We start from the raw sequence: 27,038 nt of genomic DNA on the forward strand, positions 1-27,038 counted from the left end.
CTCCAAAAGTCAAATGGGAAGTAAACTAGGAGTTCATACCATGAGAGAGCACACAGCAAGGTCAGCTGTAGGCCACAGCATGAACAGCTCCCATAGCCAGTGCCCTGTGGGAGAAGCTGACTGTACACTGCAGGGTTTTGATTTCAGTAGATGTCTACCATTGGATGTCACCTAGAGTGACTGCACAGGCCATCCTTATCTGGAGGATTCTGGTTTTTTCTTTTGAGACAGGGTTTCTCTGTGTAGCCTTGGCTGTCCTGAAACTTCATTTGTAGATTAGGCTGGCCTCCAACTCTCAGAGATCCCAGAGATCTGCCTGCCTCTGCCTCCCGAGTGCTGGGATTAAAGGTGTTCGCCACCACTGCCCTGCTATCTGGGGGATTCTTACACAAGAATGTTTATCTTCTGAAACACATTGACCTATATCAATTTGATTTCTGGAACTTTCTGTAAAAATGTCACATGGATACACACAGACACACACACAGACACACAGACACACAGACACACAGACACACACACACACAGACACACACACACACACACACACACACACACACACACACACACACGATTTTGATCATCCTCCCTTAGCTTCCCTAGTGAAGAGATTATAAGTGCACACCACTCATACAATTTGGTTTTTAGTTTGTTTTTTTTCTTCTATTTTTGAGGCAGATTCTCATGTATCTCAGGCTAGCCAAGACCTCACTATGTGGCCTGAGGATGACCTTGAACTCCTGATCCTCCTGCCTCCTCCCAGGTGCTGGCATTATAGGCATGCTCCATCTGGTGTATCCTTTCTTTTATGAGACAAAGTCTCAGTATGTAGATCAAGTCTGCTTGGAACATACTATGCAGCATGGGCTAGAATTCCATCCTTCTGCCTCTGCCTCTCAGGTGCTATAGTTTTAGGTCATGCCACCCTGTTAAATATTTTATTTAATTAAAAATTAGCAAAAAATAGGGACTGGAGAGATGGTTCACAGGTTAAGAGCACTGGCTGCTCTTCCAAAGGTCCTGAGTTCAATTCCCAGCAATCACATGGTGGCTCACCACCATCTGTAATGAGATCAGGTGCCCTCTGCTGGTCTGCAGGCAGAAGACTGTATACATAATATATAAATAAATCTTTTAAAAAATGAGCAAGAGCAAGCTGGGTGTGGTGGAACACAGCTTTAGTCTCACCACTTGGGAGGCAGGGGCAGGCAGATCTCTGAGTTTGAGATCAGTCTACATAATGAGTTCCAGACCAGCCAAGATTACATAGTGAGACCCTGCCTTAAAAAGAAAAGAGCAAACCAACTTCCCTACTCTTCCTCCAGAGCTCTGTCTATCCTCGGCACCAGCTGTGCTCTCAGAGCCTCAGTGGCCCAGCTCTCCTCCCTCAGCATCCTGGGTTCCTTTACATAGCCATGCTGGACCACAGGACAGTGACATATGCTCTTCCTCTGCCAGAAACTCACCCTATGACTCCCACACTTCTTCAGTTCCTCATCTTGTCACTTCCTCAGGAATGTTTTCCCTCTGTGTCAGGTACTTTGCCTCTGGGGGCCTGTTGAGAAGGGGCTACACAGCCTTATCTCCCACGACTGCTGTGTCTCAGAGAACTATTCTAGGAAGCTCATGGCCATTCTTCACACCTCTTTTTTTCAGAGGCTAATAATGGCAGTGTCTGAGAGGGCTAAGGGCAGGTGACAAAGAGATGAGGCCACCTGACCCAGACAAGTTCAGGCTGGGCTGGGGAGAGGGAAGCTGGATACAGCTGGGGGCAGAGGCTTCCTGATCCACAGCTGGATTATGGTTCACCAGCAAGTCCCCAGCCTACTCAGACTAGCCTCAGGCCTGGCTTCTGCAGGATGACAAACTAAGCCACTCTAGCTAATGACCTCTTTGGTTTCTTCTCATTCCACCTCATGAGTACCATGTTATTTATTGAGTATTTATTCTAGGTCATCTATCAGGAGCTTGTGCTATGTCATTTATCAAGTACATGATAGGTCTGGGTTGGGCCAGGTTTTTGATGTAAGTTGTCTATTTGTTTGTTTATTTTAAGGTGGAGTTACAACCACTTGTATCAGAAACCCAAGAACATAGTATATGGAGGTCAAGTCTCCAACCCAGATCTACTGGGTTGATCCAGACCTCAGACAGACCCTGGAAGGCATCTTTATTGTATATGCTGTGGACTCAGTGAGGTCAGAGAATCATTACTTATTGGCAGAGACAGACAAGGAAATAACTACAGTGTAACGTAGCTAGAGATGAGGTAGGCAAAGGGGCTTCAAATGTAAGAGTACTGGAGGCCCCTTTGGTTTTTTGTTTTGTTTTGTTTTTGAGGCAGCCCAGAGTGGGCTTCAACTCACAGAGATCCTCTTGCTTCTGAGGAGGCCCTTCTCTTAACTTTGGGAACCTGTTAAGTATGAACTGACAAGCCAGACTAGGCCAGGAAATAGGGCAGGGGTGTGTGTGCCCGGTCCAAGCAGAGGAACAGCACAGGTAAAAGCTTGGAGACAGACTACCTGGCCTAGACTGTGTATGGGGGGTGTGGCTGTTTCCTCAAGAATGTTTTGGGGAAACAGAGAACGGTAGATGGGACATCTGGACTTACTGAAAATTTTCCCAGGTCGCCTCACTACGTAGCATAATTGATGGAAACAGTAGCGTTCCATCTGAGAAGCCTAGTATGTGCTCTGGCTCAGGAGCTAGGACGCATAATCTTTTAACAAAAAGGCTCCTTTGCAGAACTGTGATTCCTGTATGTCAATAAATGGAAGAAAAAATAATTCGCACAAGTCTTTGGCCTCAGTTTACGTTTATGGACAGGAAGCCAGAACCTGGAAGGGTGAGGCAAAAATGATATTAGCATAAGCCGATTGGTCTTCATAGTGACACACTAATTTTTGTTTTCAAAATGAGTCGATTCAGACCCGGTGGTGCTGAGACCCCCTTTCCACTGCGTTCAGAGTTCCTGGAAGCCTTTACTCTGGGAGCAGGTGCCAGCCGAACCAAAGCTCCCACCAAAGTACAACACGCCCCCCGAGATAGCGCCTGATTGGCTCCTCCTGCCCACACTCCGAACCAGGCTTACCTTTTGATTGGCTGTTCTGCGCTCTGTCCTGCGATGGAACCCTCCGTTCTCCTGATTGGCTAGACAACCACCTGCGCTCTCCCGGGATTGGGCACTGGCAGAGCTGCGCGGTTCCCCGCTCTCTGATTCGCCGCGCGGGCAGCTCACGGCCTGCACACTGAATGGCTGCGCCACTACCTGCAATCGGCCTCGGATTGGGTGCGTGGCGCCTCCCCGGCGTGATAGGTCAGGACCACCGCCCCCCTTGCTCCCCATTGGTTGCTCGCCGGAGCCCGGTCTCCGGGTAAGATGGCAGCGGACGGACAGTGCTCGCTCCCCGCTTCATGGCGGCCGGTGACCCTCACCCACGTCGAATATCCTGCAGGTAAGAGGCGGCCACGGTCCCGAGGACGTTCTCCGGGAGCCGGCGCCGCAGCCTCGGGCGCTCCAGGCCGCGTGGGCCGGCGTGGGGGCGCCGGAGCACCGCGGTGGGAACTGTCAAACAGCGAGCCATGGAGGGGCTCGGCCGGCGCGCGCGCCGCGCAGGCGCAGTGAGGCGGCGATGAGCTGGGCGAAATTGTAAGCGGCTCGCTAGTGCACTCTGCGGCTGCGCGGCCGAGTCGCTCTCCGGGGTCCCGGGGTGCTGGTGGGCTGTCCTGGGCCTGAGGCTTGGGTGGGGCGGGCAAGGATCTGGTCCTGGACCTTGTCCCTTGTGCCCCGCCCTCCCCTGAGCCAGAGAGGCCGCACTCCTGCTGGGGCGTGCTGGGAGTGCCAGTTTCCTTCACTATGCTGTGGGCTGCTTGCTGGAGAAAGCTCTCTGTTGCAGGGAGTGTACAAGTCCAGGCCAGGTTTGGGAGGATTTGCAGCGCCACGCCCTGAGCAGCGGGGCAGAGGCTAGCCGCCAGGGGGGCATGGAGTCCCCTGGAGCTTGACTTGTAAGAGCTTCCATCCGACACGCCTCTGGGAGTGCCCGCCTCTCTGGTGGGAAGGTCCATTAGCCACGGTTCTGAAGTTCCGGCTCGGCTCCGTAGAGTGGTGTGGAGCTTAGGCCTTGGGGTGAGACGCTTCCAGGGGAGGCACCATCCCTTCATCTTTCTAAGTGGCTCTAAGTACAGTATCTCCTTTCTGTAATGGTGTGTGAATCAAATGACCACAGGCCTGAGAGGTGCTGGGCACAGGGCCTAGCCCACAGTGAACGCCCAGTAAATACCTGTAGTTTGTATCTCCAGCTTGTTAGCATCCTCCCTGATAGATGTTTGTTACTGAGCAGCTGGAGGCCCCTTGCTGACCTCTGGTTGTCCAGGAAGGGAGAAGTTGGTTCTTCTGAGAGCTCAGGGCCACAGGCAGGGAGAACTTTGGCTCTGGGTATTCTGGATTATACTCAGTCATCGGTCCCCATCCAAGTGCCTGTTCAGCATCCATCCATCCACTCATTCATTCATTCTGCATCCCCTTAGCATCCCCCAAGTCCTAGGCCTTGAGCCAGCTCTGGGTTTGGAATGGTGAAGTCCCAGCACTCTTGATCTGTGGAAAGTCTGTTCTCCAGAGGAGGGAAACCAGGCCTGGAGAAGGGGAGAGACTTGACTCCACATCTTCCTGCCTTTCCCTCCTCGGCTTCAGAGTAGCTTCTTGGAGGGCTCATGACCTTACAGGTGAGAAGGCACCTGCCTCTGAGAACACCGTGACATACACAGGCTATGTGTGATATGACCCGTGGTTGCGCCTGAGGCCATCTGGTAAAGTCCAGTCCCCTGATACCCTTCTGGAACCCCTGCACCCTGAACATGTTCCTGTTATCTGTTTAACATGGTGTCTGATCCTGTAGAATGTCATACATTGCTCCACTCAGAGGACAGTGGGGTGTAGAGATGTTGTCACTACCCTCAGGGGGCCTGAAGTATAAGAGGGCAAAGAGAGGCACCCACCCCACAGCTACCCAAACTAACTAGTGGCTCATGAACCATGGCCCAGTCACAAGTCTCCCATCAGTCAGGCTGAGAGTTTTGTGATGGTCTCATCTTTGGGATTTGTAGCTTTTGTTTTTGAGTTCACCTAAGTAGTACCCCAGGTGGGAGAAGCCACGTGTGCATGGATGCAGAAGTAGGCCAGCACAGTGTGTTCAGGGAGTTAGAGTTCCATCCCTGCAACTGGAGCAGAGGGTGGGAGGGAAGTGGGCCAGGACTGCACAGAGCCTGGTAAGCAGGGCCTAAGAAAGCACATTCCAAGGGCAAGGGAGGGGTGTGGATCAGAGAGAGTTGAGACCAGAGTCCCTGGCAATATGTCCAGAAAAGCCTGAGGGTCTTGCTTGCAACCTGAGGAATTGGTCAGAGGTTCAGGGGTCCTAGCCGTGCCCTGTCCTCATAGCCCAGCAATTATCAGTGGAGATGTTCGAGAGTCAGAACCTCAGGGCTGGGGAGACATGGGCTCCAAAAAGGGTGGGTACTCACTCAGTGTTACTTAGTGGGTCCATGACAATAACAGCATTTGAACCTTGGTTACTGGCCAACTCAAGGTCAGTTTTCCTGGTTGGATCTAATAAGGTATATGTGCATCTCTTAAGGCCTGGAATCTGTTCTCTGCCCTCTGTGGGCACCTGCTGTGTAAAGCCAGGCTGCTGGTGTGGGCTATTTCCCATACTGGGTTCACCCAGCCTCTGTGAGCCCCACTGTGGGAGTGTCCTGTGTGCCCGAGATCATGCTGGGCATTTTACATGGCTCTTCACAGTTGTGGGAAAGATACTACTACGCCTGCCCCACAGGAGAGTGTGGAAATCTAGGGAGATAAATTCTGTACCTGAGTTCCTGTAGCAGCTCAGGCTGCTATAGGAAGTGAACGATGGCTTTTGAGTCACCCACCTGTGAGCAAGGGAATGTGACTCTAAGCTTCAGCTTCTGTCTCTCAGAGAGGCTAGTGGTCCTCTTCTGCTCCCTCCAGGCTTTGACAGGAGTAGGAAAACCAATGCCTTGCCTGCTAACTGTTGTGGGTGGCCACTTTGAGCTGGCTCCATTGGAGTCTCCAGTGTGGCTCTGTATCTGGTGTCTGGAAGAGCACAGGCTTCTCCAGAGGCCCCAGCCCCACGGGGCAGCCCAGACATGTTTTGCATCGGACCTTGGGGTTCAGACTCCACCCTCTGGTAGAGTTATGGGTACAGTGTGTAGACCAGACCAGAGACTGGGGTTCCATCCAGGTCCCACCTCTCTCTGGTTATGCTACTTGAGCAAGTCACATAGCCACAAAGAGACTTAGTTCCTTCTGTAAAATGGGGACAAAGAGGCACCTTCTTGAAATTCCTGGTGTGTGGGCTTTCATGGTTGGTAGTATGCCCCTTACAACTGTGAGGGAGTTGGTATATCAACTGGATGTCCATGGCTATGACCCTGGGATCTGTGATCTCCTCTTTTGTTTAGGCCCTGTTGACTTTCAGAGGACTGACCTCTCTTCTGATGCCCATGGCCTGGCTCATCCTGTTCCTCTGTCCCTACAGGTGATTTCTCTGGCCACCTCCTTGCCTACCTGAGCCTCAGCCCTATTTTTGTTATTGTTGGTTTTGTGACCCTCATCATATTCAAGCGGGAGCTACACACGGTGAGTTCTGGCCCCACATTGCCCAGAAACCCTCTTTCAATTTTTGCAGTACCTTACTCTGAAAAGCCTGTAGGGTCTCCTTGCTGGGTCTAGGTTGTTCCCTCATTGGTCTGGTCTGTCTAGTCAGAGGCCACGATCATTGGGTGTTGGCCAGCAGGTATACAGAGGCCCAGCTGAGTGCCCATCTTTCCCAGCAGATTTCATTCCTTGGGGGCCTGGCACTGAATGAAGGCATCAACTGGCTGATCAAACACGTCATCCAGGAGCCCCGGCCTTGTGGAGGTAGTGCTGGGACTTCGGGGACCCAGGGCTTCACATTGGACATTACGAGGAAGTCCATATCCTCCCATGATGCCCTGTTCTTTTTCTCTCCCTCAGGCCCACACGCAGCAGTGGGCACTAAGTACGGGATGCCCTCAAGCCATTCCCAGTTTATGTGGTTCTTCTCCGTCTATTCCTTCCTTTTCCTGTATTTAAGGTGAGCCCTACCCCTGGCCCCCGTGGTAGCTGTGCTCTGCTGGAGACTGCTGTACTAGGCTTTTGGATGGGACCTAGGGTAGTTTGGCAGGTTCTTATTTAGGCTGTGGGCTGAGGCTGTCTGATGCACCTCTTTTTCCAGAATGCATCAAACAAATAACGCCAGGTTCTTGGACTTGCTGTGGAGGCATGTGCTTTCCCTAGGGCTCCTCACCGCAGCCTTTCTCGTCTCCTATAGCAGGTATGAAGGAAGTAGGAGCCTTACCCTGCAGCCTGCCCACCTGGGGTCCTACTAGGATCTTGGTGTCTTTTGAACAGTCCCTGTGGACCCTGGGCGCAGAGACTGTATGGTAGGACTGGGAAAGGAACTTTTAACAGCCAGGGCTCCAGCTGCCCTTCTAACATAGCAGGCTAAGCCCTGAAATGTAACAGCAGCTTCTTGTGTTAGCCATTTGTCCCCAGCTTCCTGGCAGGGTGGGGGTGAGGGTGGTACACCTTTGTGGACAGGCTCCAGTTTAAGAGCTGGCTGGGAAGGAGGCAGGTCTGGAGATGGGCTGCTTGAGTGTCCCTGCTGCCTTCTGGGAGTGCCTCTTCTGTGTGTGTCTTCACATCTGCACACACAGGGTCCCGAGGAACTGGCCCTTGTGCATGGGATATTGTGCAAGCCCGTCCCTGGTTGGATCTCATGAATTTCCCTTCTGACCTTGTCACAGGGTCTACCTGCTATACCACACCTGGAGCCAGGTACTCTATGGGGGTATTGCTGGAAGCCTCATGGCCATCGCTTGGTTCATCTTTACCCAAGAAGTTCTCACCCCACTGTTCCCCAGGATAGCAGCCTGGTAACCAATTCCCCTCCCTTCCCAGCGCCATGGCCCTGCCCCTCCTGCAGGTATGCCCATCTTTGGAGAGCCTTGGATGGCCCAGGGTCTGGGCCTTTGGCGGCGTGAGGCTATAGTGCCCACTCTCCTGGCTACCTAGTCCCCCAGGGGCTTATGGGTCTGTCAGGCTCAGCAGCCAGAGTTCCATCCTCTGCCCTTGCTTCAGCACTTAGAGACTTAGAAGGCAGCCAGAGTCTCGTGGAGCAGTGGAGGAGGCTGTAGGACTCCAGGAACTGTTGGGACATCTGGGGTGCTGGTGTAGGCTCATGCCCTCACCATGCCCTGGCTTTTGGGTATCTGTCTCTCCAGGCCCATCTCCGAGTTTTTCCTCATCCGGGACACGAGCCTAATTCCCAATGTGCTCTGGTTTGAGTACACAGTAACCAGGGCAGAAGCCAGGTGAGTTCAGGGGACAATAGTCAACACTGCCCCCCATTTGGAAGGCTTCTCAAAAGCTAGATACTTGTTTCCATTTCTGCATTGAATTCTCCTGTGCTCTTAGTCTCAGAGAGGAGGAAGTCACTTCCCTGGGTTCTGTCCGTTAGTGAGGGAGGGAGCTGGTGATAAACTGCTGGCCCCATGTGTGCTTTTACCCTTTACAGCCCAGACACAGACAGCCAGGCCTTGGTGCTTTCAGGGCACATGAGTGTGACCATCCTCAGAACTGTTTAGCTTTGTTATCTGGGTAAGCCGAGGCACACTGAGTTGGGCCAGCATGAGGCCAAGTACAAGTTAGGGCAAAGCAGGACTTTGGTATCTCCTGACTCATACTCTTCTACTTAACTCTTCCCCAATCTGGGGTAGAGGTCATCATGGGTGGGGGAAGGCCAGTCCTTCCCTAAGCTCTGAGGGGAGCTAAGGCAGGTCAGGCTCCAGAGGATGCCTGGAAGATTTTCCAAGAGCCGTAATAGGAGTCACTGGGCAGTGCAGAGCAGGGTGGGCGTCCAGCAGCTAGGAAATGTGTTAGGACATCAAGGTCTACATTATCCTAATGAGCTTAAGAGCAAAGCCTGGGATCCATGAGGAAATGGGATTTGAGGGGTTAGGGCAGGGCAATCCCATTAGTGACAGAAAGGCCCAGATGCCTCAGGCTCAGCTCTCCACCTGGCTCCCAGAGTAGCCAATACTGCCTGGCCCTGCTCAGCCAGCTGCCACCTGTTCCGTGTCAGGCTGTGTGCAGGGACTGAGCACAGTGAGACAGCCATGCTGTCACCTTCCTGAGCCATGAGGATGAAATGGCCAGCCCATGTGAACTCTACTAGGGAGTAAAGCTCATTGCCTTAGTGACAGGATCCTAGAGTAGAGCAGGACAGTCCACTGGCATCCCAGGAGGAAGCAGACCTGAGCGATGCAAAAAAGCAGGCCTTTCACAGCATTCCTGACAGAGGCATCTGGGAAGAGGATCAGTGTACATGAAGACACTTTGGTGTGAACAGCCCAGGGAATGTGTTGGAGGGCTGGGGCCACATCACACTAGGACCCTGTTATTTCTGAGCCTCAGCTAGCCCCTCTAGAGAATAGCAGTAATTCTTCCTGTGCCCCTCCAAGTAGGTGCTTTGTCCCAGGCAGCCCATTCTGTGTGCCTTCCTCTGCTTGCATCCTCCCACGAGAAAAGCACACCATCTTTCTGTAGCTGCTTTGGTGGTGGCAGTAGAGCTCCCCACAATTAGTCAGGCCCATACAGGTACCACTGACCTTTCTTGTCCCAACCCCATCTTGCCATCCCAGGGTCATCAGGATACAGCCCAGCCTAATGCTAGTCCTCTTCAGGTTCTAGCCCATGGCAGGAGCTCTGATTGGCCTGGCTCTGGTCAGGGTGGCTGTGGTTGAGCATTTGCCTGTCTCATTGAGACTGAGCAGAGAGAGAGGATAGCTGTAATACCAGGCACCACCACATCTATGTCATCCCATTTTGCAGGAACAGACAACGCAAGCTGGGGACAAAACTGCAGTGACTGGTAGGTGTGGCTGGGTCAAGCCTCCGAATCTGGCCTGCACCATGCCTTGCAGGATAGACAGGATGATGGACGGAGGAGTGAAGCAGAGACCTCTACAGACCCAAGTCACCAAGTGGAGCCTTTTTTTTTCTTATTTTAATTTTAATGGACATGGTGGACCAAAGGGCTTAGTCAGGCCCTCAGCGAGGACCCTAGGAGGGCCTGCTCTCTGTGGGTCATATGGCCAGAGACCCTGGCTCTGCTGCTGCCAGCTCCTGACTGGGTGGAAAGTGCTCTTGGCATGAGCCCTGGGGTGGGTAGAGCACAAGGGCTCGGTCCTCTGGTCTTGAGACCAGGAACTCCAGGTGGTGGAGTGCACACTATTTATTTTTTGGGATTGTGGAGTTCAGGCTGAAGAGGCTGCTCTGCAGTGGCTGCCCTGTGTACAAAGGGATCCAGGTCAGCTCCCAGGCCCTGTGCCCTGAGCCACAGGTGGGACAGCCTGCCTTCTGTTGGACCTGAGTGGGGCCTAGGGCCTCATGAGTGAGGCATCCCCTGCTCTCCCTGCCACTATTGCAATTCCAGAACCTTGTCAGTGTTTCCTTGTCTGGGAGCAGGGCCCAGAGTGAGCACCGTCTGTCAGCTGCTGTCATTGTGCTCTTCCCTATACCAACCCAACATCACAAGGGCTTTCTCTGGTCCTCTATCCCCAAGACAGTCATCCCTTCCTGACAAAAGAGCCTGCACAGATGGGTGGGCACACCCAAGCGTTTACAGCTCCTTTTGTCTGGCCATCCAGTAGCAGTCTGTCTTCATCCCACTTGAACAAAATAGAGGAACCAGGAGCTAGAATTCTGGCAGTGTGGCAGTGCTGACCCCTCCCCCATCAGCTGCCTTGTGTGTTCCGGATTTGTTCCTGTCCTCCCTGGCCTGCCCTGGAGGCTGCCTGGGTGTGGGCTCTGATCCCCACCTGCCCAGCTGCAAGGAGTCCCTCTTCGGGCCTCTTTGTGAGTTGTCCTGACACAGCTGTGGAGATGCTTCCAGAACTGAAGCTGCCAGCCCTGGGGACTGTTTGAAGCCTCCCCCTTCTCTCTGTGGAGGTTCCTAACCTGCTGCTGAAGCACAAGTCCTTGGTGCTTTCCTTTGGTGTTTGTTAAAGGCTGTGTCCAAACAAGACATGCCAGGGCCCAGGGCTGGTTTCTAGGGAGGTAGGTCAGTCATGTCCCCTCCCTCCCCCTAGGATGTTTAGTTTTTACTTTTTGCCTGAGACAAGCCAAGTGTGAAGTGGTTTAAGAAAATAAATGAAATTGTTTACTATTGTTTTAAAATAAAATCCGAAACTCTGGAGGCTGAGTATACATTAACTGAGCTCATGAGAGTTGGCTGGGACAGCTGGGGCATAGGTGGCCCTCTGGAGCAAGGATGTGGTAAGACCCTGAAACCATAAGCATTTCCAGGATGCTTAGCCCTTCTATCCCCCAAAGTGAATGGCCTCAACATCTGCCACAGGGCTTGCCAGCCTCTGGTGCCTGTCATCCAGAATAGTCAGGTCTGCACACCTCTCTGTCTAGTTTGGCTAGCCCTGGCCAGGTTTCCTCCACAGAACAGTCTGAGGACTGGGGAGTATCTGCCCTTCACTGGGCTCTATGATCAACCCCACTTGTGCTGTCTGCTTCAGTGGGTATAGGTGACTGTTCTGCCTTAGCAGAAATGCCTGTCTGCCAGGCTGGAGGCCAGAGGCCCTGCAGGACTGAATGAGCACAGGCTGTCCCGAAGCAGGCAGGCAGTTTCCTTTCCCAGCAGGTTATGCCAAGGTACACAGCCACACCCTCTGGGTGAGGGTGTACAGGAGGTTACCATGTTCCTCACATGGTGGGAAGCCGGGAGAAGCACTTGGATGGGGGAGGGGGGAGTCTTAACAATCATGACTTCTGACTAGTAGTGAGAAGTAGGAGAAAGAATCTATCTTGGACTTTTATCCATAGTTTTTAAGTTACAGAGTCCTGCCTGGGCTCCAGCTCTTCTCTGGGGCCTATTCAGAACCCAAGGCCACACCCCTGATACATTCCTTTCTGCTTTGGGACAGCTGATGGGTGTGGTGTGAGACTGGGCTGAGTTGAGCTTCAGGATCTTCTCAGACAGACCTTTTCTGGCTTGGAGGTAACTAATGTACCCTTGGGAGCCTGCCATTTAGTAGCAGTGACATTAGCTCCTCTGAGCAGGTTTCCTCATGTAAAGACTGGTACATGCCACAGGCCCCTGCCTCAGGTGACCACACAGGTCAGTTAGGCCATGAAGCACTTCCAAGCACATGTGTACCCAGGGACTTGGGCAGGTGTCAGGGTTGGGGCAGTACATGTGGTAGCTCGTCCCTAGCCCACCTCCGGTAAGCATTTGCTCTATTGACAGGGCCCTGCTTCATTTCTCCTCCTGTTGAGCTCAGTGCAGGGTTAGCTGCACCAGCTTTCAGATCTGCAGCACCCCCAAGCCATGGGCCAGGACAGCAGGAGGGTGCTGTAGAAATAGACCACTAGGGCCTGGCACTATCTCTGACTCAGCACCAAGGTTGGGGCTGGTCCTCAGCTCTCTGAGCCCAGCCTGAGGACATCTCTTGGTTTCCCTGGGAGCAAACTTGACTACTGGGACACCAGCTCTCAGAACCAGAGATAGCTATTAGAAGGCAAGGCCGGGCATCTGTCCTCTACTTGCCACTCAGCTAACACTCGTCTTCACCAGCACTTCTTCCCTTTATTGAATCATCTGGGATATTCATATTACACAACCATGAATGTAGTTCTGGAATCAAGCTGAATGGAAGCAAGAAGGCTGGGGCAGAGTCACCAGAATGAGCATGGCAGCTGGGAGATGGCACCTCAGAGATGGAGTGATGGAGGCGAGGCCTCAGGGAGGCTGAGAGCCCCTCAGCGCTGTATCATCCCGACTCCTCCTGGTCCTTGGGCATTTCCAGATGAAGACAGATGAGATTCAGCGACTGGTCAAGCTGTGACAAGGGATGGGGGTAGGCTGGCTGTCTTCCCTGGGGCTCATGTTGGTGGGTGACACGTTGGTGACCTGGACCTTCATCTTGTTCAGCTTCTGAACTCAACCCTGGTGCTTGAACTATGGCAAGTGCTGAGGACAGGACCTGAAAGGCACTTGGCTTGAACTTTGGGGCCCTGCTAGAGACTTTCCCTGGCTCCACCAATTGGAGGGCACAGGAGCCAAGGAACTCTGAGCCATGGCAGGTATCCATCCCAAAAAAGGCTTGATTGTACTGACAGGCCTTGGCCTGGGCTCAGAGCTTGGCCTTGGGGTGGTTCTGCAGTAGGGTGCGCATGTCCAGCAGAGCTTTCTCCAAGTAGTGAGCCATGCGGGCAGCGTTAGTCTCAGCACAGCTGTTGTAGGCAGACACGGAAAAGTTGATATGGGCCTCCATGGGGTTATAGCAGATGCCATAACCATCCGGGACCACAGGTCCAAAGAACATGACGCAGTCTGTCTTAGCAGGCACCTGGGGACAGCAGGTTCAAAGCTTTCATACCCAGGTCTGCGGTGGCCTTCCTGCCCCTTGGTTGTACCAGTCTGTCTCTCTGCATCCACCCCCCCCCCCTGCTTTTTCCTTCTCTCCATGAGGTGAGCCTTCCTTCACATTCCTAGAGGGAGCACTGCTCCCTCTGTACTCTCTAGCTCCTAGCACTGCCCTGGGGCCATCACTGACACTGGGAGCTTCCTGGGACTATGGCTTGTCCCCATCTGTGTCCCAGTACCAGAACACTGTTGGTTGGTACTGATCAGGCGGTCATTTACAGATGAAAGAATGGAACAGACTCTCTCTCATCCTTGTCACAGCAGTGTCCTTACCCTGAGCTCCTGCTTGGGAACTCAGTTGCTTTGGCAATGTGGCTGTGGTGACCTGTGTGGGCCACATTATCCCTAAGATCCATCTGCCCATGGGTTCTAAAGATTATTAATATTTTATATGTCTGCCTGAGTATAGGTATGTGTACCACGTGTGTGTGTGTGTGTGTGTGTGTGTGTGTGTGTGTGTGTGTGTGTGGCCACAGAGGCTAGAAAAAGGCATCAGAAGTTATAGGTGGTTGTAAACAAGCTGATGAGGGCACTGGGACTGAATCTGGGTCATCTGGAAGAACATCGAGTGCTCTTAGCCATCTCTCCAGCCCCTGCTAGTGGGTTCTGTTCACCCCTACCCTGGGCTACCTGAGGCAGTGGCCTACCTGACTGGTAGAAAGGTTGAAGTGCATAGCGATGGCATAGGAGGTATCCATGAAGATGTCAGGCATGCTCACTAGGTCCTCAATGGCTTGCAGCTTCAGACCCAGCAGGTGCCGGTCAAAGGATTCCCCTCGGATAGCCTATGGGTGGGAGAACTGTAAGAGGCAGGTGCTACAGGGCCACACAGATATACATAAAGACAAAACAATTCACATAAAATAAATAAATCTTTTTTTTTTTTTTTTTTGAGACAGGGTTTCTCTGTGTAGCTTTGCAGCCTATCCTGGCACTCGCTTTTTAGACCAGGCTGGCCTTGAACTTACAGAGATCTGCCTGCCTCTGCCTCCCCAGTGCTGGAATTAAAGGTGTGCACCACCAATGCCTGGCAAATAAATAAATCTTAAAAAAAAAACAAACAAAAAACACCAAAAACATAAGCTTTCACCAAGTGTTGGTGGCACATGCCTTTAGTCGGAAGACAAAGGCAGGCAGATCTTTGTAAGTTCAAGGCCAGCCTGGTCTACAGAGCAAGTTCTAGGATAGCCAGGGCTATAAAGAGAAACCCTGTCTCAAAAACCAAACATCAAACCAAACCAAAAAAGCAAAACAAAACAAAAAAAAAAACAAAAACATGAGCTCCAGTAAAGAGTGGTCCAAAGAGAGGTAGATAGTATCCACATGTAAGATGAGCAGTGTCTGTGTATGCCAAATAACAAGGCCAGGGCCTATATAGGCTGTGTAAAAGGTGGTGTCTGTATGTGTTTAACAGGGCAGTGTTTGTGCATGTTGGGTAACATGGGGCAGTGTGCCCTTCATATGACAGGCAGTGTCTGTGTATGCCTTGATGCTCAAACCAGCAACTCCCAGGCTGCAGCCTCTGCTGCTGGACAACAGGAGAGATGCCATCTATTGGGCCATCAGGGAGAGTGCACAACATGAGATCTGAGGGCATGTACATAATTATATCATGGAACTGGGTCCAGGGCAGTGGCTAGGTTGACCCTGGTTTCACCAACTTTCAAACAGTGATATTAATTAAGTGACTAATTAATTAATTTTTAAATTTATTTTTATTTTGTGTACATTGATGTTTTATTTGAATGTATGTCCATGTGAGGGTGTTGTAAGCTGACATACGGGTGCTAGGAATTGAACCCTGGTCCTGTGGAAGAGCAATCAGTGCTCTTAATCTCTGAGCCATCTCTGCAGCCCGGTGATATTAATTTAAAATGGAGAGATTCCCAGGGGCTCCAGAGCTCTGGGAAGAGGCAGCTCTTACCAGGAAAGGACAGGAAGGTGGACTGACAGGCAGGGGTGGTAATGAACAATAAGGAAGGAAAGCAGGGCTCACTCACTCGGTCCGTGTAGGCTCGGTGGGCCTGCACAGCCTTCCGAAGCAGCTCCACCTTCTGGTGCTCCTAGGGGTGGGGTGGGAACAGAGCAAGCTGAAGTTCTGTCCCTCCTCTCTCATGTTAGCAGCTTGCTCTGCACCCTGCACCACAGCAAGTGCCGAGCCGCCATCTCTTCATTCTGTAGAGCCCAGCATTCGCTGCTGACGTGCATGGACAAATGGCTGGCTGGCTTCTCTTATGAACGGATGGACACATGGTTTTGCTTTCACTGCCAGAAAGCTCAGAACTATATTCATGGCTCCATCTTCTGTTAAGTTCCCTTTGCCCACTATAGGACTCAAATACCATAGAGGTGCAAGTCCTTTGCACACTGTGAACAGGAAAGGAACGAGGTGTCCCGGCACAGCCTACCCACCCGTGTCCCAGATCTCTCACCAGCACAGTGGAGTCATCCATGCCTTTGACAAAGGCTAGTGAGTCCATGGAGGATGAGCGGATGGTGTCAGTGCGGCCCAGGTGAAACATACGCAAAGAGGCGCTCTCATATGTGGCACATGCCTGTCCATAGATCCTGCATGGGAGGCAGATCTCAGTATGTCTCCTCTCCACACAGGGCTGCCTGCACCCCTCTTCCCTGTGCTCTGTGAGGCGGGTGGTCAGGTAGAGCATACCTGTAGTATGCCAACTGCAGGGCTATCTGAATGAAGGCGTCAGGGCTCAGCTTCTCTGACTTGGGGAAGTCCTTTCCAAAGTGATGGAATACCAGCATCGTGATGTCCAGGTCCTGGATCATGCTGGGGTGGAGGTGCAGGAGTCATGGGTGAGAAGCAGGCACCTGGCAGCCTTGTGGCTGGCCCTCCCCTAACCGGACCTAGCCGTGCACTCACATGCTGATGTTCTGTTTGGCTTTCTCAATGTCATTCTTGATCTCAGGTGTTATGTTGAACCGCAGCTTCTTGGGCATGGGCATGGGTAACATAGGAGACCGCACAAGCTCAGGCTTTTTTCTGCAGGAGAGGGGGGGGGCGCTTCAGGCTCATGCTGCTGTCACTGAAACCCAAGTGTCCCTGGGACTGAGGTGGGAGAGATAAGTTCTTGAAGCTAGGGGTGGGAGGTTCAGAGATCAGGGGTTAGCTCTTGTGAAAACTAATTTCACCCCAGCTTTCTAGATACCAGATGGAAGCCAGGTGTAGTGGCATACCTAGTGTCATAGCACTTAGGAGGTGGGTAGATCTCTGTGAGTTTGAGGCCAGCCTGGATCACTTAGTGAGTTCCAGGACAGCCAGGCTATAGTGAGACCCTGTTTCTTTCTTCTTCTCTTTTTTTCTCGGTCTTTCTTTTCTTCCCTCCCTCCCTCTCTCTCTCTCTCCCTCCCCCATCTCTCTCTCTCTCTCTCTCTCTCTCTCTCTCTCTCTCTCTCTTCTTTTTTTCTTTCAAGACAGGGTTTATCTGTATAGTCCTGGCTATCTTGGAACTCACTCTGTAGACTCAGAGATCCACCTGCCCCTGCCTCCCAGGTGCTGAGATTAAAAGCGTGTGTCACCATCTTGTGGCATGCTTTGCTCTTCTAGAAGTCCTGAGTTCAATTTCCAGCAATCACCTGGTGTCTTACAACCATCTATGATGGGATACAATGCCCTTTTCTGGTGTGCAGGAATACATGCAAAGTGTCCATATACATAAAATATATAAACAAACCTTTAAAAAACTGTCTAAACTGGGTGGTGATGACAAACACCTTTAATCCCAGCACTCAGGAGGCAGTGATTGGCCTACAGAGAAAGTTCCAGGGCAGCCAGAGCTACACCGAGAAACCCTGTCTTAAAAAATAAAACAAAATACTAAAAGAGACAGATGGACTGACTGACTCTTTGGTGCAAAGGAGAGTGATCTATCTTTACCTGCATGCCACCTGCCACCTGCCACCAGGAACTGGGGGATGAAGCTGTAACCATACTCACGTATACTCCATGACATGGTCCACAAGAGCAACGATGGGGGGCCCTTCTGCAGCCGCATGCTCATAAACCAGCCCACAGGATCCATCTTCTGCCACAATAAACTACGGATGAGAAAGGACCCATTCCATCAGCCCTAGATGCCTGGAGGGACCCAGTCACTCTCTAGGAAGGTTCCCTGAAGCCATCTCCAGCCCCTATGCTGATATGCTCAGCGTAATTGAAAGTAGGTCCTTAGAAGCACACCAGCCCCAGCACTTCTTTTTTTTTAGACAGTGAGCAAATTTTAATTGACATAGACCCTAATTTACTAGATGCACAAAACGAAGGAGTCAGATGGAGATGTATCTGGGTTCTATTCAAGGTTACTCTTTTTGGAGCTTGGCTGTCAGCACAGCAGACCTTCCCTGACTGCCAGCACAACAGCACCTACATGGGACTCCATTCCCTCCAACTGCTCAGCTGCGTTCTTCTAGTCAGGAGACTCTGGGTCTACTCTGTGTACCAATTTCAGCTTCCCACAAGGGACTCAGTCAGGTCATTAAGGTGCAGCACATTCAGCAATGCCTGGTACACACAGGATCAGAGTGTGTACTGATCTTGTGGATCAGTGAAGCATTATAATATACAGGTAAAATCTGAAACCCTAGGTGTTATTTCAAAATACTGGTTTCAAGCTGGGTGATGGTGACATAAGCCTTTAAATCCCAGCACTTGGGAAGCAGAGGCAAGCAGTTCTCTGAGTTTGAGGCCAGCCTGGTCTATAGACCAAGTTCCAGGACAGCCAGGGCCATATAGAGAAACCCTGTCTCAAAAAACAAAAAACACAACTTTCAACAAGTTTAAGGTATCGAGCTTATTAGTAACACTTATAGAAATTATGCTAATATACAAAAAACTACTGAGAATATAACCCAAAGTTAAACTAATTCCAAATCTGGCTCTATTCTTTGCAGGTTAACCTTGCTTGCCTCAGTTTCCTCTTGCAGCCCCAGCACTTCTACTGTACCTGTGGTATGAGCACAGAGGACGTTATACCCAGACTGCACCACTCTGACTGACCCAGATATGCTGAAGGGTTATGCTGGGGTTGTCAGTGGCATGCAGGCCTGGTAATGACAAGCTGGTTGCCTGGTAATTACAGCAGCGTCCAGCCTCCTTTACAAGCAGGAGGCTGGGGATGCTGGGCTTAAGGAGGGGACAGAAAGTCTAGAGCCTTAGGGAACCAAGCTTTGGGATTTTGGCCCTGCCAGGTCCTCACCTGCAGTGTCTTGTCGAACCAGCGGTTGCCACTGTTGAGCTTGCTGCCACCACCATGCAGCATCTGGCCTGCTACATGGTTGCGGTAGACGTCGTCGGAGACTCTGGGCACTGGTTTGTCCAGGCACACAGTGAAGATGCTCTTCTGAATGGAGTTCACTGACTCCCGGTTTACTTTGTCTGTAGGAGTTGGGGTAGACATAGGGAGCCTCAGGGCCTGTGGTCTCCTGCCCTGGGCTCTTCTTGCTTGGTACTCCTCTGGGGATGGGGAGTTCCCTACTTTTGGGGCCACTAGGACATTCCTGGAGTTCAGAATGTATGTTCAGAGCTTTGCCCTCAACAAGGTCCTGCAGGTACCCCTCCCCTCATACATCAAAGGGCAGGGCCCAACACCTGGCACACCACAGACACAGAAAAGCAGAAGCCCAGGGTCACATGGAGAGCTGGTGTGGCAGTCAGGGATCTAATAGGAGCAATCTATGACAGTGCCCATGGCTAGCATGGGATTTGATGGGTGTGATTCTGGGAGCAGAGACAGTCTGGAGAAGGGCACCTTAGCCAGAACACTTGTCTAAATCCAACTTGCTACTTCACAGGAAGAAACTAGTCTCACCAATCCAAGCCTTGATTTTCTCATCTATAAAATGGGCCGGTAACACCTGTTCCAAACTGAGAGGGTCAATGAAACCGTGGCTGTAAGGAAGCCCTTGCCCTGGAGGTACCTTTGATGAGGGTATTGTAGGCCTTGGCCCAGGTGTTGCGGTGGTTGGAGGTAAGGATGCCAATGGGCTCTTTGTTGGTTTGCAGTGATGAGTTCCAAATTTTCTCCAGCTGCACAAATATCTGATCCGAGGTGAATGGTGTCCCATCACTGTGGTACACATCCAGCTCGAAGAACTAGGAGGCACAGACATGGAAGAGAAGGGGGCTTGGGTAATCTCAGGCAGAGAATGCCTCTCCTGGCCTTGGCTGTGGAGGTCACAGCCAGCGCAGCTTAGGGCCAGCAGAGGAGCTGGAGTTGGGCTGGAAAGAGCTGGGGCCCCTCAGAGGGGGCAGTGGTGCCCACCTGGTAGTTGTGCACCACAGTTATGTGCATGGGTGGCTTCTTTGTCTTTAAGAAATTCACCACAGAGTCCTGCTTGGGACCCGGCACACGGCAAGAGGACAGGATCTGATAGTACTGATTCATGCACAGTGGCTTTCCCCCCAGGAACTCGACTGGCAGGCTCTCGCTGTGGGAGGACACAAGGAGGGGCTGCTGGGCAAGTCAATGGGGAAAAGGCCGGGGCAGACAGACACTTGCTAGGACTACTTGGAACTGGGTGAGGAACCTTCTCTTTAGCATGAACAGGAGCCACTGGGGTATAATGGGGTCTTGAGGCCTATACTTTCTAAGGATTGGGCCCTGTTTATGAGTCACCACAAACTCCCTCCCTTTCTGTTTCTGAGCTTCACTGTGATCCATTTTGGCTGGGATGACAAGGTCACCAGGAGAAGTCCCAAGAGCTGTAGTGGAAGACTTAGGTATCCCCACTCTCACTGATCACTGTCCTCAACCCTTTCCAAAGCTGGTCCAATAGGAAATGAAAATGACATGGGCCTGCTCAGTGCTTAGGCTGACACACTGAAGTGCAGGGCTAGAGCCAGGGGCAGCTATGGTATTAGGCAGGTGTGGGCAAGGGTAGGAGTGGGGCTGCTCACTTGTCAATCATGGACTTGAAATCCAACACACCCTCGATGAGTTTGGCAGCGAACCTAGAGGATGAAGTAGAGATGTGAAACAGTGTGGCCATCCGATGGGGGACCCTGGCACAGGGATGCGTGCTGAGTAGGGGAGGATCAGTCAAGGGTAGGACCTATGGAATTGCTACCCCCCCCCCAGTGTACTGAGGGCTGTGGACTACAAGGTGGATCCACAGATGTGGAGGCCTTTCTGAGCTTTTTATCATCTCCAGTGGGAGGGCTGCACTTGCCTCAGAAATGCTGGTGGGAGATGACCTGGAAGGACCTGGGAGCTACTCAATAGTGGCACTCTATGGCTAGATAAGAAGTCAGTGGTGACTGGTCACTGAAGGGCCACCACCACCACCAAGGGCCTGAAGTATTCATTATGTGGAGATTTGTTACCCTAGTGAGACAGATAAGGGTCCTCTCCAGGGTCTAAGTATCCCTGCTGCTAAGCTCTTTTCTGTTTCTGAGTCTATATTCCCAGTACACTGCTTTCAACCTGTTCTTCCTCCTTGGATTATCTGGGTGTAGGAGGAGGGGTTTCCTGGCTCATACCAACTATCCCCCAGTGCCTGAGGCCATCTCTGGTCCCAGTATGGGCTGGCTGGAGTTCCCAGGGTGAGTCCCATCCATAGCCAGGAGGCACCGGTCCCTTTATCATTTGTGTATGCACATTGCCAAAGATGGAACCTAGGATCTGATGCACGCTAGGCAATCACTCAACTACTGAGCCACACTTCTTTCTTCCTCTCCCTCCTGGCTTCTCTGTATTCTTGTCCCTGTCTCTTTAAGAGAAGCTGGTGGCAGTAATGAGTGAGTGGCAGGCTCCTGGATATCCCTGCTGCTAGTATTTTTATCTCTGGTAGGACTGGAACAGGGGCCAGGGCAGGTGACATGGCTGAATGTGGAAAAGGGGACTGTGTATAAAGGTCACTGTGTGGCCAGCTGAGGAGAGTGGGAGGGACCCAGGGCAAGGTTGGCAGGTGAATGGTTCCAAAGCCTTGGCAGTAGAAGCCTGGCCTTTGAGTTGTAATATGGGAGAAGGTCCCCTCATTGTTCTGAGCTTCAGTTTCCTCATCTGTAAGAGGCCATGGGCTGGGTAAAAGCACAGCGTCAAGGCCTTCCAGTTTCTAGGAAGTAGCCTTGAGGGTTCTGGAAACCCACAGAGCCCTGTCCATTGGCACTGCTCAGCCTTGTACTTGTCCTTGTACCAGTCTCAGACACTCACCGGAGCTGCCCCTGTTGATCCACGAAGTTCTGCTTGGGCAGCATCACTCCTGGGCTAGAGTGAATGACCACAGGCTGGCGGTACTGGAGATAGGCTGTCTTGAGCCACCAGTCGGACAGCTGGATGAGGACCAGAGCTAATCAGTAGTAGAACACAGGTACCTGATGCCCCTTCTTCCCCAGGACTAGGGACCTAGCTGGCCCTGGTGTCCTTTGACCTCTTTGCAGTACAGTCTCCCAGCAAATGCTGAGGTCCACAGTACCCTTCCCTACCTCCTTCTACCCATCATCTTCCCCTGAGCCTGAGCAAACAGCACTGCCTAACAGAACGACCTGGGAGAAAAGACTGGAAGCAAACCTGGCAAGGGTATAAACAAGTGAGCAGCTTTTCTCTTTCAGTGTGTATGCATGCTGGTGAGGCTTGAACCCAGGACATCACATACATGCTAATAAGCACGTTTGGTCACTGAAATATACCCTTCCTTTATCTTACAAATTTCCTGTTAATGATTATAATACACTAGTAAATAAAAATGCATCCCTAGACATGTAGAATAAAGCAGAAGGAATGACATATACTAATGATGATAAAACAAAGCCCAGCAAGTGGGTGTCAACCACCTTTAGTTGGTAATTGTCTGAGAAGCCAGAAACCTTCATCAGGACCACCCACAGGAACTGGTCCTTTTCAGTGGCCTTAGACTAGGAGATGGGCACTGGCAATTGTCAGGGCAATTCTAAGTGGGAACTCACTGTGAGGGTAAGTTATTTAGCAGTGACAACATGTGGAGGGGTCCTTTTTCTGCCCATGGACATGGTCTCTTAGGGGATCAGCCGTAGGCATGGTGTAAGCGATACCCTTCAGCCTTCTGTGCTGATTATGACTTACAGTAAGCTAGAGTAGGTGTTTGTCCACCTATCCCCACTTCATTTCTTAATTTTTTTTGAGACAGGGGTTTCACCATGTACCCTTGGCTTGCCTAGAGCTGTGCAGATTAGGCTGACCTTGAACTCACAGGGATCTGCACCTCTGTTTCCCATGTGCTATATATATATACCACCATGTCACACCTATCTCTTGTAGGTTCCTAAACCTCTTTGAGACTTAGGCCTCTCAGTGTGTTCCATGCCCTTCCCAAACAGCAGCAAGATGTGTCTACATAGCACACAGACTGTCTTTGTGGAGCGGCTAGCCTGTGGCATCAGGCCACTCGCCCTGGGCCCTTGGCAAGAGGGAAGGGAAGGTGACTTGCCACAGGCTGGGTAACATGTAATTGCCATCTGCTGATTCATAGCCAAGGACTGGTCCCCTTGAGGCATCCAGGCATCCTGTGCATCTCAGGGTCTTTCCTTTCTGAGAGCTACTACAGGATCTGGACTCTGGCCTACTTCTCTAGGTCACAGTTTTCTCATTTGTAGGAAGGAGATATATAAGGGCTCCCTCTCATCCAGGAGCCTTCACACCGCAGGGATTTCAGGAATCCATGGCTACAGTTTATAAGACAAGGGGAGAAGGCTTTCTTCCTAGTAGCTAGGGCTATTTTTTTTTGCTTTTTTTTTTTGTTTTTTGAGACAGGGTTTCTCTGTATAGCTTTGGAGCCTATCCTGGCAGTCGCTCTGGAGACCAGGCTGGCCTTGAACTCACAGAGATCCACCTGCCTCTGCCTCCCGAGTGCTGGGATTAAAGGCGTGCGCCACCAACGCCCGGCTAGCTAGGGCCATTTTTTTTTGTTTTTGTTTTTTGAGACAGGGTTTCTCTGGCCTTGAACTCACAGAGATCCACCTGCCTCTGCCTCCCGAGTGCTGGAATTAAAGGCGTGCGCCACCAACGCCCCGCTAGCTAGGGCTATTTTTTTTGTTTTTGTTTTTGTTTTTTGAGACAGGGTTTCTCTGTATAGCTTTGGAGCCTATCCTGGCAGTCGCTCTGGAGACCAGGCTGGCCTTGAACTCACAGAGATCCACCTGCCTCTGCCTCCCGAGTGCTGGGATTAAAGGCGTGCGCCACCAACGCCCGGCTAGCTAGGGCTATTTTTTTAAATCTTTATGTATAACATGAATACAATAATATGTACCAAGTACCAGTCTAGATATTTTTTGCAAATTGAACCAATCTTTTAGACACAGAGCTAGGATCATATACAGCAACCTCAGGCTGACACAAATTCCCTGCCTCAGACTATCCCACCAAACTCAAGTCTATATTCCTTCCCCTTGACTGCTTATCCTGCTCTGAACACATTCTGGCCCAGGCTCTGGCCCAAAATAGGCCATACTGTTGCTACCTTTGTCCTCAAATCCACCACCTCCTCATGCCCTCCCTCTGACAGTGTCATCCATCTCTCTGCCTCTTTCCCCCCTCAGCCCTGCAAGTGGAACCCAGGGTCTCATACATGCTAGGTAAGTGTTCTACCAGAGCCACAATCCAGCCAGAATGACACTTAAAAAAACTCCATGTAATTTCTCTGTTTAACATGACTTCACCTACTGATTTACAAGCCTGTTTCTCACCCTTCTCTCTCCACCCCCACGACTGAGTATCAGTTCTAAGAGGCTATAACCAGGTCCTTCTTGCCTACTACCCTGCACTTGCCAAGAGTAACCCTGTCAAGCAAACAAATGAAAATGCCAGAACAACTGGTATGGGGAGACTGTGGGCATGCAGCCAGCAACAAGCAACCGGAGGGATGCTCTGGAGGACCCAGGGGCCCTGGGGGATCGTCAAGATGCTGCCATCTCACTTACCCAGTTTTCCATTTTCTTGGCTCTGCGCTCCAGTCCCTTCTGCAGGCGTTCCCCTACACCCCCTGGGGTCTGAAATTCATCTACCAGTTGTTTGGTGTGGGCCCACTCTTCCTCACTCACGATGGGCTGCAGTGCCTTGAGGTAATGATCCAGGGATTGCTGGAGTGGGGGCACGGGCAGCCTTGGCAGTGCATCCTGGTGGGCCTTGAAGCGACCAGAAACCTTCATCAGGGAGGAGGGCTTGAGGAGGCCCAGGGGCTTTACCTGAGGGAAGCAGAACAGTCTATTCATTCTCTCAGTCTGAAGTACAGCTCTCTTCCAACTGTAGTCTTAGGCGCTTATATGCCATCCCTGGGGGCAAAGACAGCTTAATGGGTGGTGCCTGTCCTGGAGCCCAGCCCTCGAGAGACAGGAGTCCACCTCTCAGAAGCCTAGAAGTGCAGGGAGGCTAGGAAAGGGTGGGGGTGGGGATGAATGACTGAATGACACTGTTGGGGTGGCAGAGATAAGGGGGCCTAGCACTTGTCAGGATGGACAAGGCCCATCATCTTTCTTGTCCTGGCAGGTAAGTCAGCCAGCAGAGAGGTGGCAGCTGGCTCTCTAAGCTGAGGTCCCCAACTTCTTTCTCCCCCCCCCCCCCCCCGCCCCTTCCAGTTTGAGAAATAGGAGGAACTGGAAATGGGAGAACCAGACAGTGACAGCACCTCTGGGTGAAGCTTCAGCCTCTGGGCTTTCTCTTCACCGTGGGGTGATGGTAAGGGGTGCTGGGCAGTGCTGCACTAAGAGAGCTGAGTAGCCTGGCATGGAGGGTGAGAAGTAGCAGAGAGAGAGAGAGGTGGGGAGTCCCGGAGACTCAGAAGTGGCAGAAAGCAAGGCAGGAGGTCCCAGGCTGCTGGCACAGTGGCAGGCAAGCGGAAGAAGTTCCATTCCATACCTTCTCTCTCTGCTGCCCGTCCTCCATGGCAGGACTGAGGATGTGAGCCCTGTCTGTCTGCCTTGGCTGGATCTCTAAACCTAACTGTGCTACCAATTGGACGAGCAGAAACTAGCAAGAGGCAGCCACCTGCCTGGGCTGGAAAGAAAAGACAAGATCCACAATTCAGGGCTGAGAGAGCAGTAAGGCAGCAGCCACTGATGTGACATTTAAGGTTGTAGCCCTGGTGGCCACAGGATTGCAGCAGCTACTCCGCCACCTCTTCCTAGCTTCCAGAAGAAGAGGAGCGGGGCAGGTGAGTGGGCTGGCATACGCACTACCGGAGGAGGAAACCTGGGACTTTCTCCTTTCTTCTTTGGATGGCCCAGTGCCAGGAAGGCAAGCCAAGAGGTATTAAAAAATCCACCTGTCAAAATCTTCCTCGATCTTTTTGATGTGGGAAAACTTGGCTGGAGGGTGGAAACAGTCTGGCTGCTAACCCATGGCCCTGAAATCGGTCCTGTTTGGGACTGAGCAAGGCAGGAGATGGCAGGACGGGGCCACTAGTGGACAATGCTTTCTACAAACCTTGCCCATTTGTTTCACTTCTAGAGCCAGGGGTTTTTGGTGGCCACTTCTCTACCAAAATCTGGTTCTGATTTTTCTGAGCTTTGGATCACTTAGGTTAGGATCAAGTGTTTGTGTTGGGGGGCAGGAGTACTTTTGGGACTAGGTCCCTAGTTTGAGGGTTGGGCTAAATTGATTAGCAGAGCCATGGGATTTGATTGTCTCCTTGCTTCAGTTTCTCTAGCATCAAAGTGACTGTGCCAGCATGGTGATCCCATGTGATGATGGAGAAGCAGTCTGTTGGTGTCTGAGATGGAGACACAACTCACAGCTGTACAGATGGCACCAGAGGAAAGGAGCTCACATCAGGATAGCAGCATTGGGTAGGGATGGAAAGGGGCTGCCTGCCATGTCCTGCCTGTTCTGGGGACTTTCAGTACAAGTCTCCACCTGACATTCTCTTGAGGGTGGGCACCTGATGAACTCAAGAATGACCAACTGAGTAGGTTTGGGGAGAAGGGGCTCTGGTAGGGCAAGGGCAACGGGGCCTGAGGCTGAGCTCCAGCCAGGAGCTCCCGACTGGTGTCTTGAGTCAGAATAACTGAGCATGAAGGAGAAGCAGTGTGTAAAGGTGCAAAAGACTTGAACCTAGATTTCCCAGTCTTTTCCTGGGTCGTTGACAGTTCGATCCCGCCCCTCAACCTACCTGGTCGGTCTACTCTACCCACTTTGCAGATGGTACCCTATCAGTCCGTGTGGGGGTCCTGGGCCATCATTTCCCTGCAGCCTGCGGCCCGCCCGCCTTACCGGGTCCACAACCCTGCCGTGCGTACTCACCACGGTCCTGGCAGCAAAGGCTAACATCGTCCCAGTCTGTCTGCGGCCACTCGGTCCGCTCCGCCTCTCGTGCTGGGCAAAGTCTGCGCTGCTGTGGGGGTCAGTGGGTTCTCCTCTCGGGCTCTAGGTTCAAGGTCGCCGAGTCACTGCCGCCAGCCAGGAGAGGCGGCCCCGCGCCCACCGGGCCGGGCGGTCGGCCGGTGGAGCAGGACTCACGGGGCGGAGCCTCGGTGGGTCTCAGTCCCGTGGCCGCTAGCCGCGAGCCGGGACA

The 27,038-nt window shown here is 52.0% G+C and overlaps 2 protein-coding genes across 5 annotated transcripts; one reads left to right on the plus strand and one right to left on the minus strand.

The window, feature by feature from the left end:
* The first annotated feature begins 3,232 nt into the window (after positions 1 to 3,232).
* Dolpp1 (dolichyldiphosphatase 1) lies at positions 3,233 to 11,297 on the plus strand. Of its 3 annotated transcripts, none has more exons than XR_004770474.1 (8): positions 3,233 to 3,455; positions 6,555 to 6,655; positions 6,853 to 6,937; positions 7,034 to 7,133; positions 7,275 to 7,373; positions 7,846 to 8,024; positions 8,323 to 8,412; positions 9,932 to 9,958. XR_004770474.1 is itself a non-coding variant. In XM_027423192.2 (8 exons), exons 1-8 carry the CDS (start codon positions 3,380 to 3,382, stop codon positions 9,966 to 9,968), a joined length of 717 nt encoding a protein of 238 aa, XP_027278993.1. In that variant the 5' UTR covers positions 3,243 to 3,379; the 3' UTR covers positions 9,969 to 11,297. The 3 variants fall into 3 exon arrangements, 2 of the variants coding, with proteins under 2 accessions (XP_035302189.1, XP_027278993.1); XM_027423192.2 differs by having other exon boundaries at positions 3,243 to 3,455; positions 7,846 to 7,974; positions 9,932 to 11,297; XM_035446298.1 differs by lacking the exon at positions 7,275 to 7,373 and having other exon boundaries at positions 3,237 to 3,455; positions 7,846 to 7,974; positions 9,932 to 11,297.
* A 1,381-nt stretch (positions 11,298 to 12,678) lies between these two features.
* Positions 12,679 to 27,008, minus strand: Crat (carnitine O-acetyltransferase). Of its 2 annotated transcripts, none has more exons than XM_027423187.1 (14): positions 26,768 to 26,794; positions 24,451 to 24,714; positions 21,710 to 21,828; positions 20,455 to 20,508; positions 19,820 to 19,985; positions 19,476 to 19,650; positions 18,755 to 18,933; positions 17,497 to 17,597; positions 16,423 to 16,542; positions 16,207 to 16,329; positions 15,971 to 16,106; positions 15,539 to 15,601; positions 14,186 to 14,323; positions 12,679 to 13,461 (listed from the first exon to the last, which is right to left on the minus strand). In XM_027423187.1, exons 1-14 carry the CDS (start codon positions 26,792 to 26,794, stop codon positions 13,246 to 13,248), a joined length of 1,881 nt encoding a protein of 626 aa, XP_027278988.1. In that variant the 3' UTR covers positions 12,679 to 13,245. The 2 variants fall into 2 exon arrangements, with proteins under 2 accessions (XP_027278988.1, XP_035302188.1); XM_035446297.1 differs by having other exon boundaries at positions 13,246 to 13,461; positions 24,451 to 24,654; positions 26,768 to 27,008.
* Between the last annotated feature and the right edge of the window lie 30 nt (positions 27,009 to 27,038).

Source organism: Cricetulus griseus, chromosome 6 (genome assembly GCF_003668045.3).
Source record: "Cricetulus griseus strain 17A/GY chromosome 6, alternate assembly CriGri-PICRH-1.0, whole genome shotgun sequence".
NCBI lineage: Eukaryota > Metazoa > Chordata > Mammalia > Rodentia > Cricetidae > Cricetulus > Cricetulus griseus.